At 40.7% G+C, this 17,778-nt stretch overlaps 1 protein-coding gene across 1 annotated transcript in view; it reads left to right on the top strand.

Annotated features, from left to right (window-relative positions):
• Nucleotides 1-17,778, top strand: part of PDZD7 (PDZ domain containing 7) — an 809,774-nt gene that overhangs the window by 593,517 nt on the left and 198,479 nt on the right. Inside the window, exon 13 of the mRNA XM_044056491.1 lies at nucleotides 1,832-1,923. Coding sequence (XP_043912426.1) covers nucleotides 1,832-1,923 — 92 coding nt within the window. The remainder of the gene's footprint in view (nucleotides 1-1,831; nucleotides 1,924-17,778) is intronic.

The following is a 17,778-nucleotide window of genomic DNA, read 5'->3' as shown; positions in this document are numbered from 1 at the left end:
TGCTGTATGTCCGTACCCCACTGGGTATGCAGTAGCAAGGCCCACCTAGATCACACCCACTGCACAACATTCCAGGACCGTAATGTTTTTTTTTTTTTTTTTTTTTTTTTTTTACATTTTACCCCCCACAACCCCTGCAAATTAAATATACTACTCTGAGATCACACTACATTGAGGAAAAGGGTAATTAGTATGTTTTATTTTCTAAACACATTTCGGATCTGCTGTATCTAATTTGATGAAATGGAAGAAATAATTTTCTCTTTAATAAATTAATAAGTTTGCATGATCAGTTTACCACAAGAACAGAATGCTGGCTGAATATTCATGTGGAGGAAGAACACATCAACATGACTATTCATTGATTTTGAAAAACATCACCTAGTGCTAGGTGTTGCGTCTGGTTTGGGTGGGCATTGATGCTGCTTATCCCGGACGATTACTAAAGTAAAACAAAGCCAATTTTTCTTTATCACAGGCAAATAAGTGCACTTACCTGAAAGTTTGTGACTAGCCCTTTGTACATACAAGTCTGGTTTGTAATTTACAACTTCACTTTTTAACAAATGTTTTACTTCAGTTACTAGCTGTGCCAAAAACAGAGTCACCCCAAGCTACCACTTTCTTAAGCCACTAAAGAATGCAATCTTAAATTAAACTACAATTTCCAGAATTTTAGTTACATTCTTTATATGGGGTTCTAGCCACAGTTTCAAGATCTATTTTAAGTCGGTCATCTGTCCAGCTATTAAACTTATAGGACTGTACTTCAGGAGAAGCCCAAGTCTTTGCTAACGTCTCTTTTTTTAGGTTATCATAGTCATGTACAGCGGAGTTGTTTAGATCCATTTAAGTTTTCAGTGCCACTGCCGTTAGGTGTGACAATAAAATTCTGTCCTTTTCTGTCTGAGTCTAGTTCTCAGTAGCTACATACCTTTCAAAAAGAATTAGGTAAGCTTCTACATTATCTACTGGTTCAAAAGTCTTTAGGGTCACACTGAACTTGGGATTCCCCGTAACATGGATTTTGAACTCATCAGTGTGAAAATCTGCTGCTGGCAGCTGAATATGTGTTGGGCAATTCTTTAGTGAAAAGTGACCAAGTGTTTTTCAATTCTTTCTTGAGGATTGACCAGCTGTACTTTTTTTATTCACTCCTTTCTTAAAGACTGACCAGGTGTTTTACAATAGATGCACTTTTCTCCTGAAGGACTGTGGTAGATTTTATTAAGGCATCAAATGTTTTCTCTAGCTTTCTTACAGAACTCAGTAGCTACAGTCAATACACATAACAATCGGTTTCACTAGAAAGCCAGCTACAACCAATGTAAGTAACATGTTTCTCACACAGCAGTTGTTTGTTTTGTTAGCTAGTAAACTGATACTCTGCAAACTGATTCTAGTGAAGAATATTACTCAAATAAATCAGACAACATTGGAAAAGCTCAATATATGAAAAGACTGCAGTTTTTGATCAGCAAATGCACCAATCCGACAACTGTTTTTATTTGTAGTAACAATTAAATTGGTTACTAGAGCCTGCTTTCCGGCCTGAAGTTCAAAGTTATATACAAGAAAAAAGTTTAGAAGTGAAATTCAGTCTGCAGTACTCAGCAATGTTGACTCCTTTCAGATATATCATAATAACAGATAACATCATTTTTAATTTTTTATAATTCAGTACCTGTTGCAAGCATTAAATGCTTGAAATGAAAATTTTAAAAAAGAAGTCTATCACATATATTGCATAGGTTGTTTTAAGCCAGAACATTGGAAAATATGAACAAATACTATTTTAAAATTTAATCACAGCTTTTAATTTCCATTTTAGGACAATAGTCCGCCTCACTGACCTTGGCAGGTTTGATAGCATGGTGATACCTGTAGAGCTGGAAGCATATGATGCACTAAAACAAAGGACAGGTAAGCATTAATAAGATAGCTGGTTTGTATAAAGTGACAAAGCTCAAACCACTTTTTCCCCACACAGGCTGTCAGACCACCATACCTCTTAACTGTCCAGTTTTGCACCAAATGCCCAGATTGCTGTCTCATATTTATGTTCTGTGTTCATGAAACACATTTTTTGGAAAATCAATGAAGACTAAAGTCACTAAATTGACAGACATTCAAGTTTCTGCCTTCATATCCTTCAGAAAAATGCATGCCAATGCAAAAACTGTTATTCTAGCAACCTTCTAAGTTTATAAGAGCAATATGTAAAATTGGTCCCTATTTTTGTGCCTTTGTCCCACTATTATTTTTGGCTTTGTCCATATTTTTTGTCATAAGAGGTTGAAAGGCATATGGACTACTAAGAAATACTTCTCCGATTTTAAAGTAAAAAGCCCTGCTAATATACTGCACAAAATGAAAACAGAAAATGAAATTAGTCCTCCAGCTTAGTCTTAGTTTATGCAAACTTATAACTTTTAAGTTTTTTTTTCAACATGCAACTTAGAAGTGGAAGTGTAAAACTGGCATATTGTTTATTTGTGTTATTCTGATCCCCGGATTTACTATTCTTCCATGCAGGACTAGTCTAGACCCGCACGGAAGTGGCCACTTAGGAGCAGGATGGCAGCGCACCATGCATAGTAATGAAGGCATGCTGCCCGAGCCCCCAGGGTTACACGGAGCGTGTACGAGTGCAGGGGGTGTGTCTGAGAGCAGAGCCCTCAGAATAAACATGCCCCTGCAATGTTGAATAGCAGAAAGTGGAAATAAATGAGCGATACCCCTCATAGGTGTCCACATATACCCACCAACAGTCCCCCATGTGTACAACAGCAACAGGACATAAAATCAAAAGAAGAAACCCCTGTATATGTGTCTAAAGCTCCGAGTACAGCTAACCATAGGTACACGGGTGTGCCCATTGCTTAGCCATGGTGAAAGCAGCCTAAAAGGCTGAAGAGGACAAAAAGGACAATATATGCAAATGAAGCACGTCAGCAATAGTGTAGTGGGCAAAGTGTTCGCCTAACAAGCAGGCATTCCCAGTTTGAGTCCCAGCACAGTCTATTTTGCTTGGCAAAGCATGGTATAAGCAATATTTGTAATGCAAAACCCACTAAATAACACACATTTTTATGAACACGAATATTGCAAGAAATGCACATGTGAAGAGTCAGTATCATAATGAATAAGGTAGCAGTAAGCAAGCGTAAGCACAGATAAGCAGTAGTAAGCATATGTAAGCACCAGTAAGCGTGTGCAAGTGTGTTTGCGTGGGGTTAAGCACTGCCAACACAGATTAAGCAAAGGAGAAGCTAACTGGGTGTAAGACACTGTGACCGGAAGTTAGCAGTGCTTACCTCTGCACAAACCCGCTTACAACCGCTTTAAAGTGCCTTAAGCACACCATATCCAATGGCTGGTGTTCTGCCCAGCAACAAAACAAACAGCTTCTGCAAGGCCAGAACCCAGGACCATGCACACCATACACAAAATGATTTACCACTAAGCCATGCCAGATATACATAAATCATATGTTGTCAGAAACATAACCCCAGCCTAGTCATGCAACAGTACAGATAATATATATCTAAAGCTAGATGGATGTGTGTGCGCAAATATATTACTATCTAAATGGATACACCATATCTATAAATGTAGCCACATATATAAATATATACGTATACATATATAAATATCCAGAGATATATACAGATATATATACAAATATATGAACAGATATACATGCAAATGCCAACAACTACACATATATATGTCAACATCTATATGTCCACATATACACAGCAAGTTACATATATGTACTCAGATATATGTCTCCATAGGTATATACGGACATAGTTAGAAATATGTAAACAAATATATATATATATACCCACAGAGGTATATATGGGCAGACATCTGTAGATAGCAATGGTAGATGAACAGAAACATATATGTCCACATGCACCATTAATGAGCTTGAGAGGACCCAAATAATATATGTCACATATAAATTGGCATACCCCCCGCCCAGACAAATACGTCCACCCTGCAATACACTACCAAGCTCATTGTATTGTACATGTTTCATTGAAATAGGGATTTAAATTAGCCCTCTGTTATGTTTCACATGTTGACATCACATACTTCTCTCCCCTACCCACTAGGCGGGCCGAGCAGTACAGGCCCAATCAACCCAGGCCATCCCCGACCCATACATTCATTACCCACAGTTCCGCTTCCCCCACCCACTGCACACACGCAGCCACCATCCCTACCCTGGTTACCGGCCTGTAGCTACCACACCACCACACATTGCCCCCCCTCCACTCCCCTCCCTCGGGACATGTCCCATATGTTGTCCCGACCCAAGTATCCTAGGTCTGGCACACACCATAGTCCATGCACATAGCCATGGGTACCTATGTAATTCTGGATGTAGACGAAAGTTGAATACCCAATGTTTGGGTTGTCCTGCATGGGACAAATGTATTCCTGGTACTAACAACAGATTACACATGTAACTCCGGGTATACTAACGGATTTAGTTGTAGGTATCGCAAAACATACATGGCACACAAGGTTGGCCAGTATGCACACAAAACACAGTATCCAGCAATACCAGTCAACATTACAGGATATGTAGCTAAATATGTAGAGGTATGTGTGTGTGTGTGTGTGTGTGTGTGTGTGTGTGTGTGTGTGTGTGTGTGTGTGTGTGTGTGTGTGTGTGTGTGTGTATATATATATATATATATATATATATATATATATATACACCCATAACTAAATAGATATATACCGCTCCCTCTCTGTAGTACAAATGTATACATACATAGACAGAGATGTATCTAAATACCCACATATAGATATGTACATATGCAGACACCCATACATCCACATGTCGTTAGATATATATACAGCACTATATATATATATATATATATATATATATATATATATATATATATATATATATATACATATATATATATATATATATATATGTCTGTATGTGTATATATACATATAGCTATGATATGATACAGCACTTAAGAATTACGTATGTTCACAGGCCGTGCCAATGGGGGTGAGGGGCCCAATCAACAAACGTGTAACATGTAGCATCAACCCCCCCAGCCAGACAGGGGGAAACATACAAACAAACACACAATGTAAACAATCCACTGCTCCCCAAATCACAGGATACAACTAGAGGGGGGGACACAGTGGACCCGCTAAATTTAATCTTTGAACAGAGACAGGAGCGACACCCCAAAAATTGTTTTGTAATAGGAGGCAGCCCGTGCAATGACTTATCAAAATAGGGCGTGTATGTACCCAGACTACAAGAGTGGGAAAGCCTGATGGCCCATGGGTCGAGACAACATACGAGATGGGTCCCGTGAAGTGGAGAGTGGGCAGTGTATAGTGGTGTGTTTAGATCCGACCTGCACCCAGAGTATGGATGAGTGCTGTAGAGGAGGTGTGGGGGGAACTATGGGTATGCAATTATAGGACTAGGAGTGCAGGTGTTGGCTGGAGCAGTTCTATTCAGACCACCCCAGGGATGTAAGCAATAGTGTGCATTGGGCAGAGCCACCGTCTAACAAGCAGCCACGCCCAGTATGAGTCCCACTGCAGTGCAGTCTATTTTACACGGCAAAGTATGGTATAACCAGATGTGTTGTTGCAAATCCCACTAAATAACACCAAATAACACATGGTTGCAACATCCCACTGTAGGCATTTAAGCCAAACTACTTGGCATCACAAGGTATTATTGTTGTCAACATCCCCACCCATGGGTGTGAGTGTCCAACCCTACTCCCAAATGCAGTGTATAATCACAGCTGTTGCTGTAGAAGAAATGGACAGCTATGGACCTTCCTGTCAGCCTTCCTGCACATCCCTGGACATTTCCCTACTATCTGCCCCTCTGTGTGCCCCATTAACACTACTTACCTATCAACCCCTCTTTCATTACTATTAATGTTCATAGTCACAGGTAGGTGACATATACAAAGAATTCTAACTCTTACTGACATATTAAATAGGGATAATCTAGAAGCTCTCATAATTACATTAGATATAGAAAAAGCCTTTGATTCAGTGAATTGGGATTATGTATTTAAAATCTTAGAACTTTTTGAGTTTCCTTTAAATTTTATTAATTTGATAAAGAATATATACAAAGATAATTTGGCCTATGTAAAGTTGGGTCCGTTCACATCAGAAGCCTTCAAAATAACTAAGGGTACTAAACAAGGTTGCCCTATATCTCCCATCCTATTTGCCTTATCAATAGAACTATTTGCGATAACAATATGTAGAGAACCAAAAATTAAGGGATTAAATATTTATAATCAATTTAATTCTAAGATTATGTTGTTTGCTGATGATATATTACTCACTTTATCTCCAAATGAAGAATCCATACAGGAGTTAGAAATACAAGTGGATTTTTTTTCTTAATTCTGGTCTTTGTTTTAATAAATCCAAATCAAAGCATATCTTACTAAACAGAAAGGAGGACTTTCACTTGAGAGAATGTCATATACTTGGAGAAAGAGTCTCTTCTTTAGAATATTTAGGAATTATTATATCTGATAAAATAAATACTACTTTGACTCTAAATTATAATAAAATTTTAAGCTCAACAAGAACGCATACAGAAAATTGGAATGACTTCCAAAAATAAATTATATAGTTCAAGCTTTACCCATAATTCCAAATAAAAAAATTCTAAAAGAAATACATAAATTTCTTTTAAATTTTCTATGGTATCCAAAAAAGAGCAGAATTGCTTTTTTCGTCATATTAGGCCATGGAAATTAGGAGGAATTAACTTTCCAGATATAGAGACATACATCAAAGCCTCTGTCTTTGAATTGGATAACCCAAACTTCTCTTCTGCCTGGAAAGTTTTGCATATGGTTATTTTCTTAAATGAAAACAAATTAACAAAAAAATTACCATTGAATAATCACAAGAATATATTTTGGCACATATCATGTGTTAATTTTTAAAATAATACTTCAAAACCCACCAATCTAAAATACTTAAATTATATCTATAATTTATTTAGAACTTTCATAAACTCCAATGTTGACATAAAACTATGGTTTGAATTATTAATTCCATTTAATATCTCAAAAAAATGTATAAATAAAATTCATGATAACACACTTATTAATTGGGAATCTAAAAACTTTATATGCTGGATCCAATGTATAAACAACCTCAAAGTATTAAGTAGCCATCAAGTCATAAACAAATTTGATATTACAAATGTAGATTAGATAAATCACCAAAAAATTTTACTTTATTCTAAAGATCTATGCAGAATTATTAATGATTCACCCTTTAAATCTAAATCGAAATTCATAAACTATGTATATGAATCAATCTATAATAATTATAACTGGTCAAATTAAATTTCTAAATTATATAAAATTCTAATAGTCTGTAAGATTAAAACTGATCAAAACATTTGGAATTTTATAACTAAAGGTTTATCAACAAATCTTTCAAATGATTGTAAAAATAAATTATTATATTCCATCAAACTAACTTCTAATGTTCAAACTTGGAAAATTTTTACTTGGAAATTTTTGCATAGAGCCTTTTACATTCCTATCAAAATAGCTAAATTCAATTCTACACAAAATGTTATTTGTTGGAGATGTTCTTTAAGATGTGAAGCAAATTGGTTACATATTTTTTATGACTGCATTAAAAAATATTGGGATGAAATTGGTAAATTTCTCCAAGCCATTTTTACTGATTCGTTTGTCTTGACAAAATCTGTAATTTTTCTGAATGTTGATGAAACAGTAGTAATGAATAAAAAAGATCAATATCTTTTATGGACTATTTTGGCTGTAGCCAGAAAGTGTATCATAAGGAAATGGAAATCCACTATCTTTCCATGCTTTGAAGACTTTTTGTTCTTACTAAATGAGACTGCGCAAAAGGAGATAAAAGTCAAGGAAGAAAGAATTTTTCCTAGACGTTGGACAAATAACCCTTGGAACAAAATACTTTCACTTATTGAAACGACACCAATGGATACAGTCTCTATCATATGAGATTAAAGAGGCATAGAATTTTCTTGATTTGTGAAAATTTTTTTTTTTGTTCATCTATGTAGAGTCCTTTTTTTTTATTTTTCTCATTGTAAATGTTGTAAATAATGTTATTGTTCTGTTCATTATTATTGAATTGTAATCTAAATTTACTGTTTTTCTTCATAAACGGAATAAAAATTATTTGAGTAAAAAAAAACAAGTAGGTGACACACCCTCTTCTCCAACTATATTGGCAGAATCTGGAACCCCCTACCCATGTGTATTACCTCAGCTGCCCCACATGACACATGTAAATAACACATGAAGGAACACCTCAAGCACACTTGGATCAGCACATGCTCACCACCTGGTGAAGCCCCCCCCCAACTAACACTCTATACCCCTATACCAACTAGTGAAACCGACACCTCCTGTCTTGCCTCGCATACAAATCCCAACATCCTGCAAACCTTCCCTATTGGTACCCCAACAATCATTCCAATGGCCTACTATACAGTTGCAATGTCCCCCCTCTACCTACCTACCTACCTACTCCTTCACTATTCTCTTCTACTCTACCACACAGGTATGGCTTAACCAAACCTAACCCGAATACCTGAGTGTAACCTATCTAGAATTGTTAAACTGGAATCTCACTTCACCTTAAACTGACCTTTGTCAACAGTCATACTCGACATGTAAGCCTGACCTAAGCATGTATAATACCGACATGTTAATGTGAGCTAAGCATGAAGAATGTGGTGCATAGCTATGATAAGTCTTTTACTCTCTGTGAATGTGTATACCTCAGTAGTACGTGTAATGTGTACCTGGGGTTTACTGTGGAGCTCCACTCCCCGGGTCACTGCTGACAATGGAGAAGCATCCAGTCGGATTGTCCCAGCCAACAAATGTGAACTAAATACATGAAGTAGTGCGGGGGTATGCAGCAGCAAGCAGGGTATGCCTGTTTTGGCAGCGGTAAGCAATGCCCACACTGGTTAAGTAATGTGGAGGCCAATTCAGTGTAAGATGCTGTAACCAGAGGTCAGCAAGGCTGAGCCTCGCGCACACCAGCGCATACCCACCTATACTTCATCCACAGTGCCTTAGGCACTCTGTAGCCAACAGCTCTGATCGTGCCCATTAACAAAATAATCAGCACTCCCAGGTTCCAACCCCCCCACCCTGCACACTATAGTCTAAGTGAGTTACCACAAAGGCATGGCAGATACACATTCAGCTGCTGTTATCACAAACATATCATCCAGCACAGTCATTCAACAGTATAGGAAATGTATGTAACTATGTAGATTAATACCAGCAGACAGGTTCCCATTGCTCAATCGCAGTGTTCCTAGCAGTCTATGTATATCAATGAACAGTGCCTGTCCACACATACTATGAGAACAGTAGTCTTGCACAATACTGAAGAGAGGAATTAAAAATGGTGCACGCCGTGGGGGTGTGTGGGCGTGCTTCATGCACAGAATGTCACACCTGGGGCACTGGATCCACGGAACCGAGAGATGAGGCAAGCCCGGTGTATGAGCAAACTGCCACTTCTCAAACCCCTGGCAGGAATCTACCAGTGGTAGAAACAGTGTAGACCAGCAAAGTCTACTCATGACACAACAGGTCCATCCCTGGTGGGACAAACCAAATTTTCTGGGTCACATAGATGTTCCCACCAGTATCGGAGGAGGATCAAGGGAAGGCTCGAATGTACATGGACTAAACAGATGAAGAGCCTGCAGAAGCTTGGGTCAAGACAGTATAATGGAGGAGTTCTGACACGTGCAGGGAGGGAAATGTGTGGAGGTGTGGTATGGCTGGGCTAGCAACTGGAGAATGGGATGGATGCTGTGTACGGTGAGCTCGAGGGCTGGGGGAAGGAAACATGGGTAGTACAATATGTTAGAAATATGAAAATGAAACAGAACAGCAATAGTGTAGTGGGTAGAGCACCCGACCAATGAGCAGGCGTTCCCGGTTCAGTTTCCACTGTAGCACAGTCTATTTTACATGGCAAAGTATGTTATACCCAATATTTTTGTTGCAAAGCCCAATAGATGGATGATATATATGAACTGGAGTACTGCAAAAAATGCACATGTGACATATCTGTGTCAGATGGAATAAGGCACTAGTAAGCAGGTTTAAGCACAAATAGGCAATAGTAGGCATATGTATGCACTAGTAAGTGGGCGTACGACTGCTTTAGAGTGCCTTAATCACTCTGTATCCAATGGGCCTTTGTCAGCCAGGCAACAAAATAAACAGCCATGTAGGTCACGAACCCAGGACCCCATACACCATAGTCCCAGTCACTATCCACAAAGCCATGACAGACATACAGAAAAAAGGGGTACTAGTAAACATATCCTCACCATAGTATAACCAAACTGAACCTGTGAAAGGCATCCATATGCAGTCATATGTGCCATAACTGACTACAGAACATACATATGTGAACTGGAGTACAGCACTAAGTCCAGATGTGAGGTATTAATGTAATAAAGTATAGAAGTTCCCAGGACCCCAGACAGTGTCTGTACACATGTGTTGAGGATACATGACGCATATATAACAAGTGGTGAAGGGGAAATCAATGCAAAAAGGCAATCATCATGAATATCTAATAATACGCACTGCTAAGCGTAGCACAGCACTGGCTCCCAGACTACTGGCAGGATAGTACCAGTGAGAGACACAGTGTCACCCTGCTAAGTCTTCTCTTAAACAAACGCACGTCCATTCCTGGTGGGATGACTACAAACATCTGCCAAAAAGAGTCCTCGGGGTAACATACCATGCCCAAAAAGTAAGCACAGACTGTGGCATATGTACACTGACTACATGTGTGGGTAGCCTGAAGATCCATGGGTTGAGACAACATACGCGAAGGGTCCCAAGAAGTGGAGAGTGGGCAATGTGTAGTGGTGTGGTTAGATTAGGCTGGAACCTGTAGGAAGAATGACTGATGTGGAGGGGGAAGGGGGGGTGATGGGTACAACATTATGGACCGAGGCGTGCCATGGTTGGATAAACTCATTCTAATGGGACTGGCCCGTGGATGTCAGCGAGAAAGGAGGGGAGAGACAGGGAAGGTATTGGGACATACCATTTCCCATGGCAAACCATGTTATGGGTAATATGTATGTTACATAACCCACGGAATAACATATATACATGAAGCGGAGTACTGCGGCCACAAAATAACATGCATATATATATATATATATATATATATATATATATATATATATATATATATATATATATACATATGAACAGGAGTACTGCAGGAAATGCACATGTGAGGTGTTGGTATCCTAATGCATACATCAGTAGTTAGGTTAAGCAGCAGTAAGCTGTTGTAAGCATATGTCAGCACTAGCATGTGTGTTTACGTTTCCAGGCTGAGCAAATCTGGCACAAACTAACTGTAGGCATATGTAACCAGAGGTCTGTGTTTGTGTGACGGTGAGCACTGTGTACACAAAGTAAGCAATGTCAGAGCTAACCTGGTGTAACTGGCTGTTACCTGCAGTTGGTTGCACATACCATCGTGCAAACATGCTCACGACTGATTACAAGTGCCTTAATCACCCTGCATCCCACCACCCTTGTTCAACCCTGCAACATAATTGACAGCCACTGCAAGGCCCGAACCCAGGACCCTGCATACCACTATCATAGTGAATCAACACTACACCATGTCGGATATACAGACATCCCATGTATAACCAGATATATCATGCAGCACAGTCAATCTGCATAAGGGGAATTGTACTAATAGCACAACACTCAACCACTTATTGCAAACATTGTGGACACAGTGTGACAAAAGTGGGGTACATATCTGGACACATGAAATATTGTTCATATACATGTAAAACATTGCTAGTTAAACAGTGATCTGTTGTAATACACATAATATGAACAACATGATGTCTGCAACTGTAATGTATCGGCATTCCTGACTGACCACATGCCTGACATCATCCATGTCAATTGGCCAGAAGAATGTGGGGCAGGCCAATATTGTGAGCCACTCATGCATGGACATATGGACAGTCATAGATCTGTATATGTAGAGAGATACACAGCTACATATAAATGTCTGACTCACACATACATCATATCACATCATTGGTATGTAGGTGGGTGGATACATATGTCCACATATATTTAGATATACATATAGATATACAGATAGATATGTGAATTGCAGCACAAACAGAACCCCTACCACAGAATAACTGACCTTATGCACGGTTGATGGGGGTGGGGGCTCACATGAGGGGAACCTGGTGATGACTGCTATGTTATTACCCCCCACTACAGCCGTAACAGATATGCTGTGTAATGCAATATCCAGCACATGCAGTTCTTGACCCCAGGATGCTGCACAACACAGCTACAATGGTCTAACAGTAGGCCACTACAACTGTAGAAAGTCAAGGCAATAACCAAAACATATCAACCAGTCCAGTCATGCAACTGTACAGAGAATGTATACCATCATCAAGATGTATCTGTGTGCAAATATATTACTATCTACACTGCTACAACATATCTGTATATGTATGTATATATATATATATATATATATATATATATATATATATATATGTGTGTGTGTGTGTGTAGCTTTCTGACACTATATACATATATATCAATATATATGGACATATATACATGCTGATGGCTACATCGACACATATGAGTATCTACACCTATATGTCTACATATACACAGTACGTTACATATGTGTATGCAGATATACAGTTATGTAGGTATATTTGGACATAGTTACGTATATGTCAGCAGATATATATATCTATATCGGTACATATGGCCATACATCTGTAGAGAGCAATGGCAGATTAACAAACACACATATGTCCGCATGCACCATTACTGGGGTTGAGAGGCCCCACTCACTATACGTCATGTACAAGTAGGCACCCCCCCCCCACCAAGGCCAAACACATCCGCCCCACAATACACTACCAAGTGTTGCAGATCCCATAACCAGGACCTGACACGACATAGGTACAGGAAGTTAAGACTATAACATCCCACCTGTATGATGTCAGGCTGGTATTGTTCATATATCATGCAGTACAGTCTGCCTCCCATAGGTAATGTAAACTGTGGTAGCCAACAACATCTCCAGGATACAGATACACAGACACAGATATGCAGATACATACATACATATATATATATATATATATATATATATATATATATATATATGTATATATATATATATATATATATATATATATATATATACATATGGATATACATGTGACTACACATACACACGCAGATATATGTACAGTAGGAGACATATGTAGTCGGTGCACACAATATGAAACAGCCACTATGCCTACAGCTAACACCTGAACAACTGGACACTGTATGGGCCACCCATACAAATGACGACTGTTGTCTGCAACATATACCCACAGAGAGGTCATTGAGAAAACTCCATGCACAGGTTTGCAGAAATGGAATACCTTTCATTGTGTACCATGGCAGTTCTACATGCCATGTCATATAGCTGTTCAGACAGTGACATCCATATAAACAGAGGAATGCAACCGTGAAACAGTTATACTAATGCAGTAGTCAAGTAAGGTTCACAGCCGTCACTGTCCAGGCCAAGTCCTTAGATTTGTACAGTAGTGAGGACTGACTGGGCCACAGGATACCAAATGATCAACAGTGTGTAATGCAAATGTATAGATCAGCAGCCGCTATCTACACTCTGTACAACAGCAGGGGAAGTAAGGAAATCATGTGACCACATGGGTTGTAACTGTGACATAACAAGCCATAACTGACACCATCACATGCACACTGACAAACAGAACAGTCCGTCTGGTGGGTGGCATTATGCTTGCAGTAACCGAAAATATGTACTTGATGTACATATAGGGGTGGTATACGGCACTTTACATCAAGATACCTTATGGCAGTTCACCTCTGATGCCCCCACATATTTAACAGCCAAGGTCATTTATGGTGCCCCCCTGAGTCAGTAATACAGACACATATACCACTGTTACATACACTGGCCTCTGGAGTGCATAAGCGCACGCATGTAATGTGTAGGTAATGTCCACAAATATATGGCTCCAGCCCCACCATATGTGTGGGGGATACAACAGACATGGACTGATGGCAGCAATGGCAGTGTGATATATTTACAGCCCACTACGGAACACCCCACCCCCGCAGCATGTCATATGTGCAAAGATTGATATGTAGGTCATGTACTGATAGCACTCCACACACACACTGCCAGTGGGATATCAGACACAGGACCTGTGTGGTGGACAGACAACACATATTAGGCACACCTCTGGCCATGAATAGGATAGGCCCACATTTGAGGGTTATTCAGACAGTCTGCATTCCAAGGTAAAGTAGTATGTACACACACGCCCTGTAACACCAGTACAATACAAAGCATAACACGGCTCTACTCACACTCTGTCTGTAGTTCCTGAATCTCCTACAAATATGTAGCTGCCCTGAGTGTGCCAGTTCTCCTGTAGACAGTATTGCTACCTGCTGTCTGTAACACTGATGCCCACACACATGTAGGACTGTACAAACTTCCACAGAATGTCCAGGTTATGTCATCAAATATAACCCCTACTGTACATAGTATGTGGAGTGGTCTGATATCTCACTGGCATGTTAGCAGATATGATGACACTAATTATGGTGTACAGCAAATACGCACCACGTCATGCATGACATATGTACACAGGTTGGTAGAGTTGTGGCTGGCAGCACATACACAGGGCTACTAATGACATGTTGCTGCGATAACCTCATACATTTACTGTTGTAACAGGGTTTGTGGCAACATATGTCTTATGAGGGATAAGACGCCAGTAACTGTCATGGCTTTCACCATCTACAGACTGCAATCCTCACACTACCATCTGCAGTCCACAGATAGATGCTCCATAGGTAACAAATGGAACCAACGGCACAACACCCTGCCCTGTCTGCAGATGACCCTGCAGATGGGGATTCCACATAAACACAGAACTGACATGGCAGGTATGGAGACATGTAGGAAAGAGATATTCACACACACACACACACACACACACACACACACACACACACACACACACACACACACACACTGTTAAACCAACAGTATGCCACATGCAGTATAGCAGCACTTACAGTCTGTAGGCAGGTCAGGCACATCCCACTCCTGTGTGTTGCCCTGTTTCCACAGTGTATGTTGTTGAAGGTAAATACCCAGTCCATTGCAGATGCTGGTTGCCAACCAATGGATCTAGTTCCTGCTCACAGTGAATGACAAGGGCCAACACCAACATGATGTTCCTACATATCAGAGTGTGTTTCCATGCAATTGGCTATGGGACTTTTACCACAGTTGTTCCACATGCAATCAGCTAGGGGAGGGTTGCAATTCATGCAGAGGCCATCAGTTGATCATGAGCATCACTTAAATTACACATGCTGCTGCCTAAGTAAAGCTGGTGTAGGTCTCCACATCCACCAGAGAGGGAGTGGGAGAGGCAGACAGAGGCAAAGAAATGTCAGCGAGGGGTGGATGAGTAAAACTGCAGGTTGCTTGTGTCACACACCTACCAGCACAGGGTATCAAACCCCTGACAACTATGTACTGCATTCACAGTTCAATGCAGTTATTGGATGTGCTACATGGGTTACCTGTTGTGGAGCCCTCAGAACATATCTGTGATGGTGCATGACATCTGCAACAGGGATACGGTAGCTATATGGCAGGTGACATACACTTGCCTGTCAGCATGAACAGGTGCCAGCATCAACACAGTCACACATTCACAGGAACATGCACACATCGACACACTTGGCAGGGCCAGGGGTACAGTACATCAGTAGTGGGATTGCCACAACACATCACTGTGCAGGTACCACATGCACCACATGGGTCATACAGAGGTGGTATGGGAAAAGGGTATTAGGAGGTGTCTGACATCTGACAGCATGCTTCTGTATGCACATGGAGGGTTGTATTGAGTGTGGCTGTGGACATACACACCATACAACACACAGGGTGCTAGTACTGATGGGTGTGTGGTGGTTGACTGTGGCAGCAGGCTATACAAGGGTAGGCGATGGATATACCTTGGCATCAGGCCACATAACAATGGTCTGCATTGTGTCTCAAGGCTGTAGTTTCCACTCTTGCCCACACAGGTGGGTATTGTATCCCCCATCTAGTCACCTGGGTGACTATTGTGTGTGGCCAGTGCTGTGCATCGCTTGCCATGTATGTGTTCCTTACTCCATGATATGGACGGTGTCTGGGATGTGCACACCTCCCACATGCATGTACAGTGACATGTGGATCTGTACCTGGGGTGTCTGGCCCATGTTGTGCGCACAAATTACCATCATGTGTGCCAGCCTTTCCCCCTGTGGCAGGGACCAGTAATGGGCAGCAGGTTTACCTGCACCTACATTGGTAGCATGCTGACAGCATTCCCTGGTGTCAGTAGCAACTGTCCATACAGGGCATGCTGTCAGGCATGGTATGTCCTTTGTGGGACACATGTGATGGCACCACAGGAGGTGCAGGTACCCATTGGGGAACATGGGGGAGGTGCACTGTCAGCATGTACGTGCATATTGGACAGATGGATAGGGGACATGCCCTCTGTAGCCTACTGCTATCACTCCATGGTTACTATCAGTGGCCAATATGCAGTGTACTACCCACATACTGGTTGTTGTCTAGGCATGAGTGGCGTATGAGACGTGTTGAGAGTGTGCTCAGGTTAATACCGGGGTTGCTAAATGTGATTGTCACATGTATGGGTATGGCTTTACACCCCAACCTCTCAGCTATTTCACATCTGTTATCCCTGAATGGTGGACATTGTGCTATATAGTAGGGCCACCATATGAGACTTATGCAAAACCCGCTCCACATTGGCCACAGGTGTCACATGCTCACAACCACCTCTACACAGGATACGAGATACAAACACACATGCACATGCACACATGCACACCTGTCATGTCTTGGAGTAGAACCCCTACCTAACTAGTTTATTAAACTTCAGCAATACACAGTTATAGTATGAGCCACACACATTACTGAAGTACTCCTTTCCCAAGGGTGTATTCCACAATGAATGACCTCAGCAGGATTGACAAAGTAGGCCATTTGAAATGTACTGCAGGTGACTACACTAAAATGCATTGCTCTCTACACAGACACACACACACACACATACACACAGTTGCCACGTTTGGGGTTAGAACACCTACCTAGCTACTTTATCACTCTACAGCAGTACGCAGTTACGGAACGCCCTATGGTGATTACTGGGCTACAACCTTCCCGGAGGTATATTTCTAGGTGGGTGACATCAGCAGCCTTACCAAAGTCAAGTATAGGAATTGTAATTCATGTGGCTACACTAAAATGCATTGCTCTCTACACAGACAGAGACAGACAGATGCACACACACACACACACACACACACACACACACACACACACACACACACACACACACAGTTGCCATGTCTGGGGTTAGAACACTTACCTAGCTACTTTATCACTCTACAGCAGTACATAGTTACGGGATGCACTATGGTGATTACTGGGCTACAACCTTCCCAGAGGTGTATTTCTAGGTGGGTGACATCAGCAGCCTTGCCAAAGTTGAGTATGGGAGTTGTAAGG

This window comes from Protopterus annectens, chromosome 14.part0 (genome assembly GCF_019279795.1).
Source record: "Protopterus annectens isolate FY-2018-M chromosome 14.part0, PAN1.0, whole genome shotgun sequence".
Taxonomy (NCBI): domain Eukaryota; kingdom Metazoa; phylum Chordata; order Ceratodontiformes; family Protopteridae; genus Protopterus; species Protopterus annectens.
Note: the sequence above shows the minus strand (reverse complement) of the source record. Positions and strands in the feature narration are given on the sequence as shown.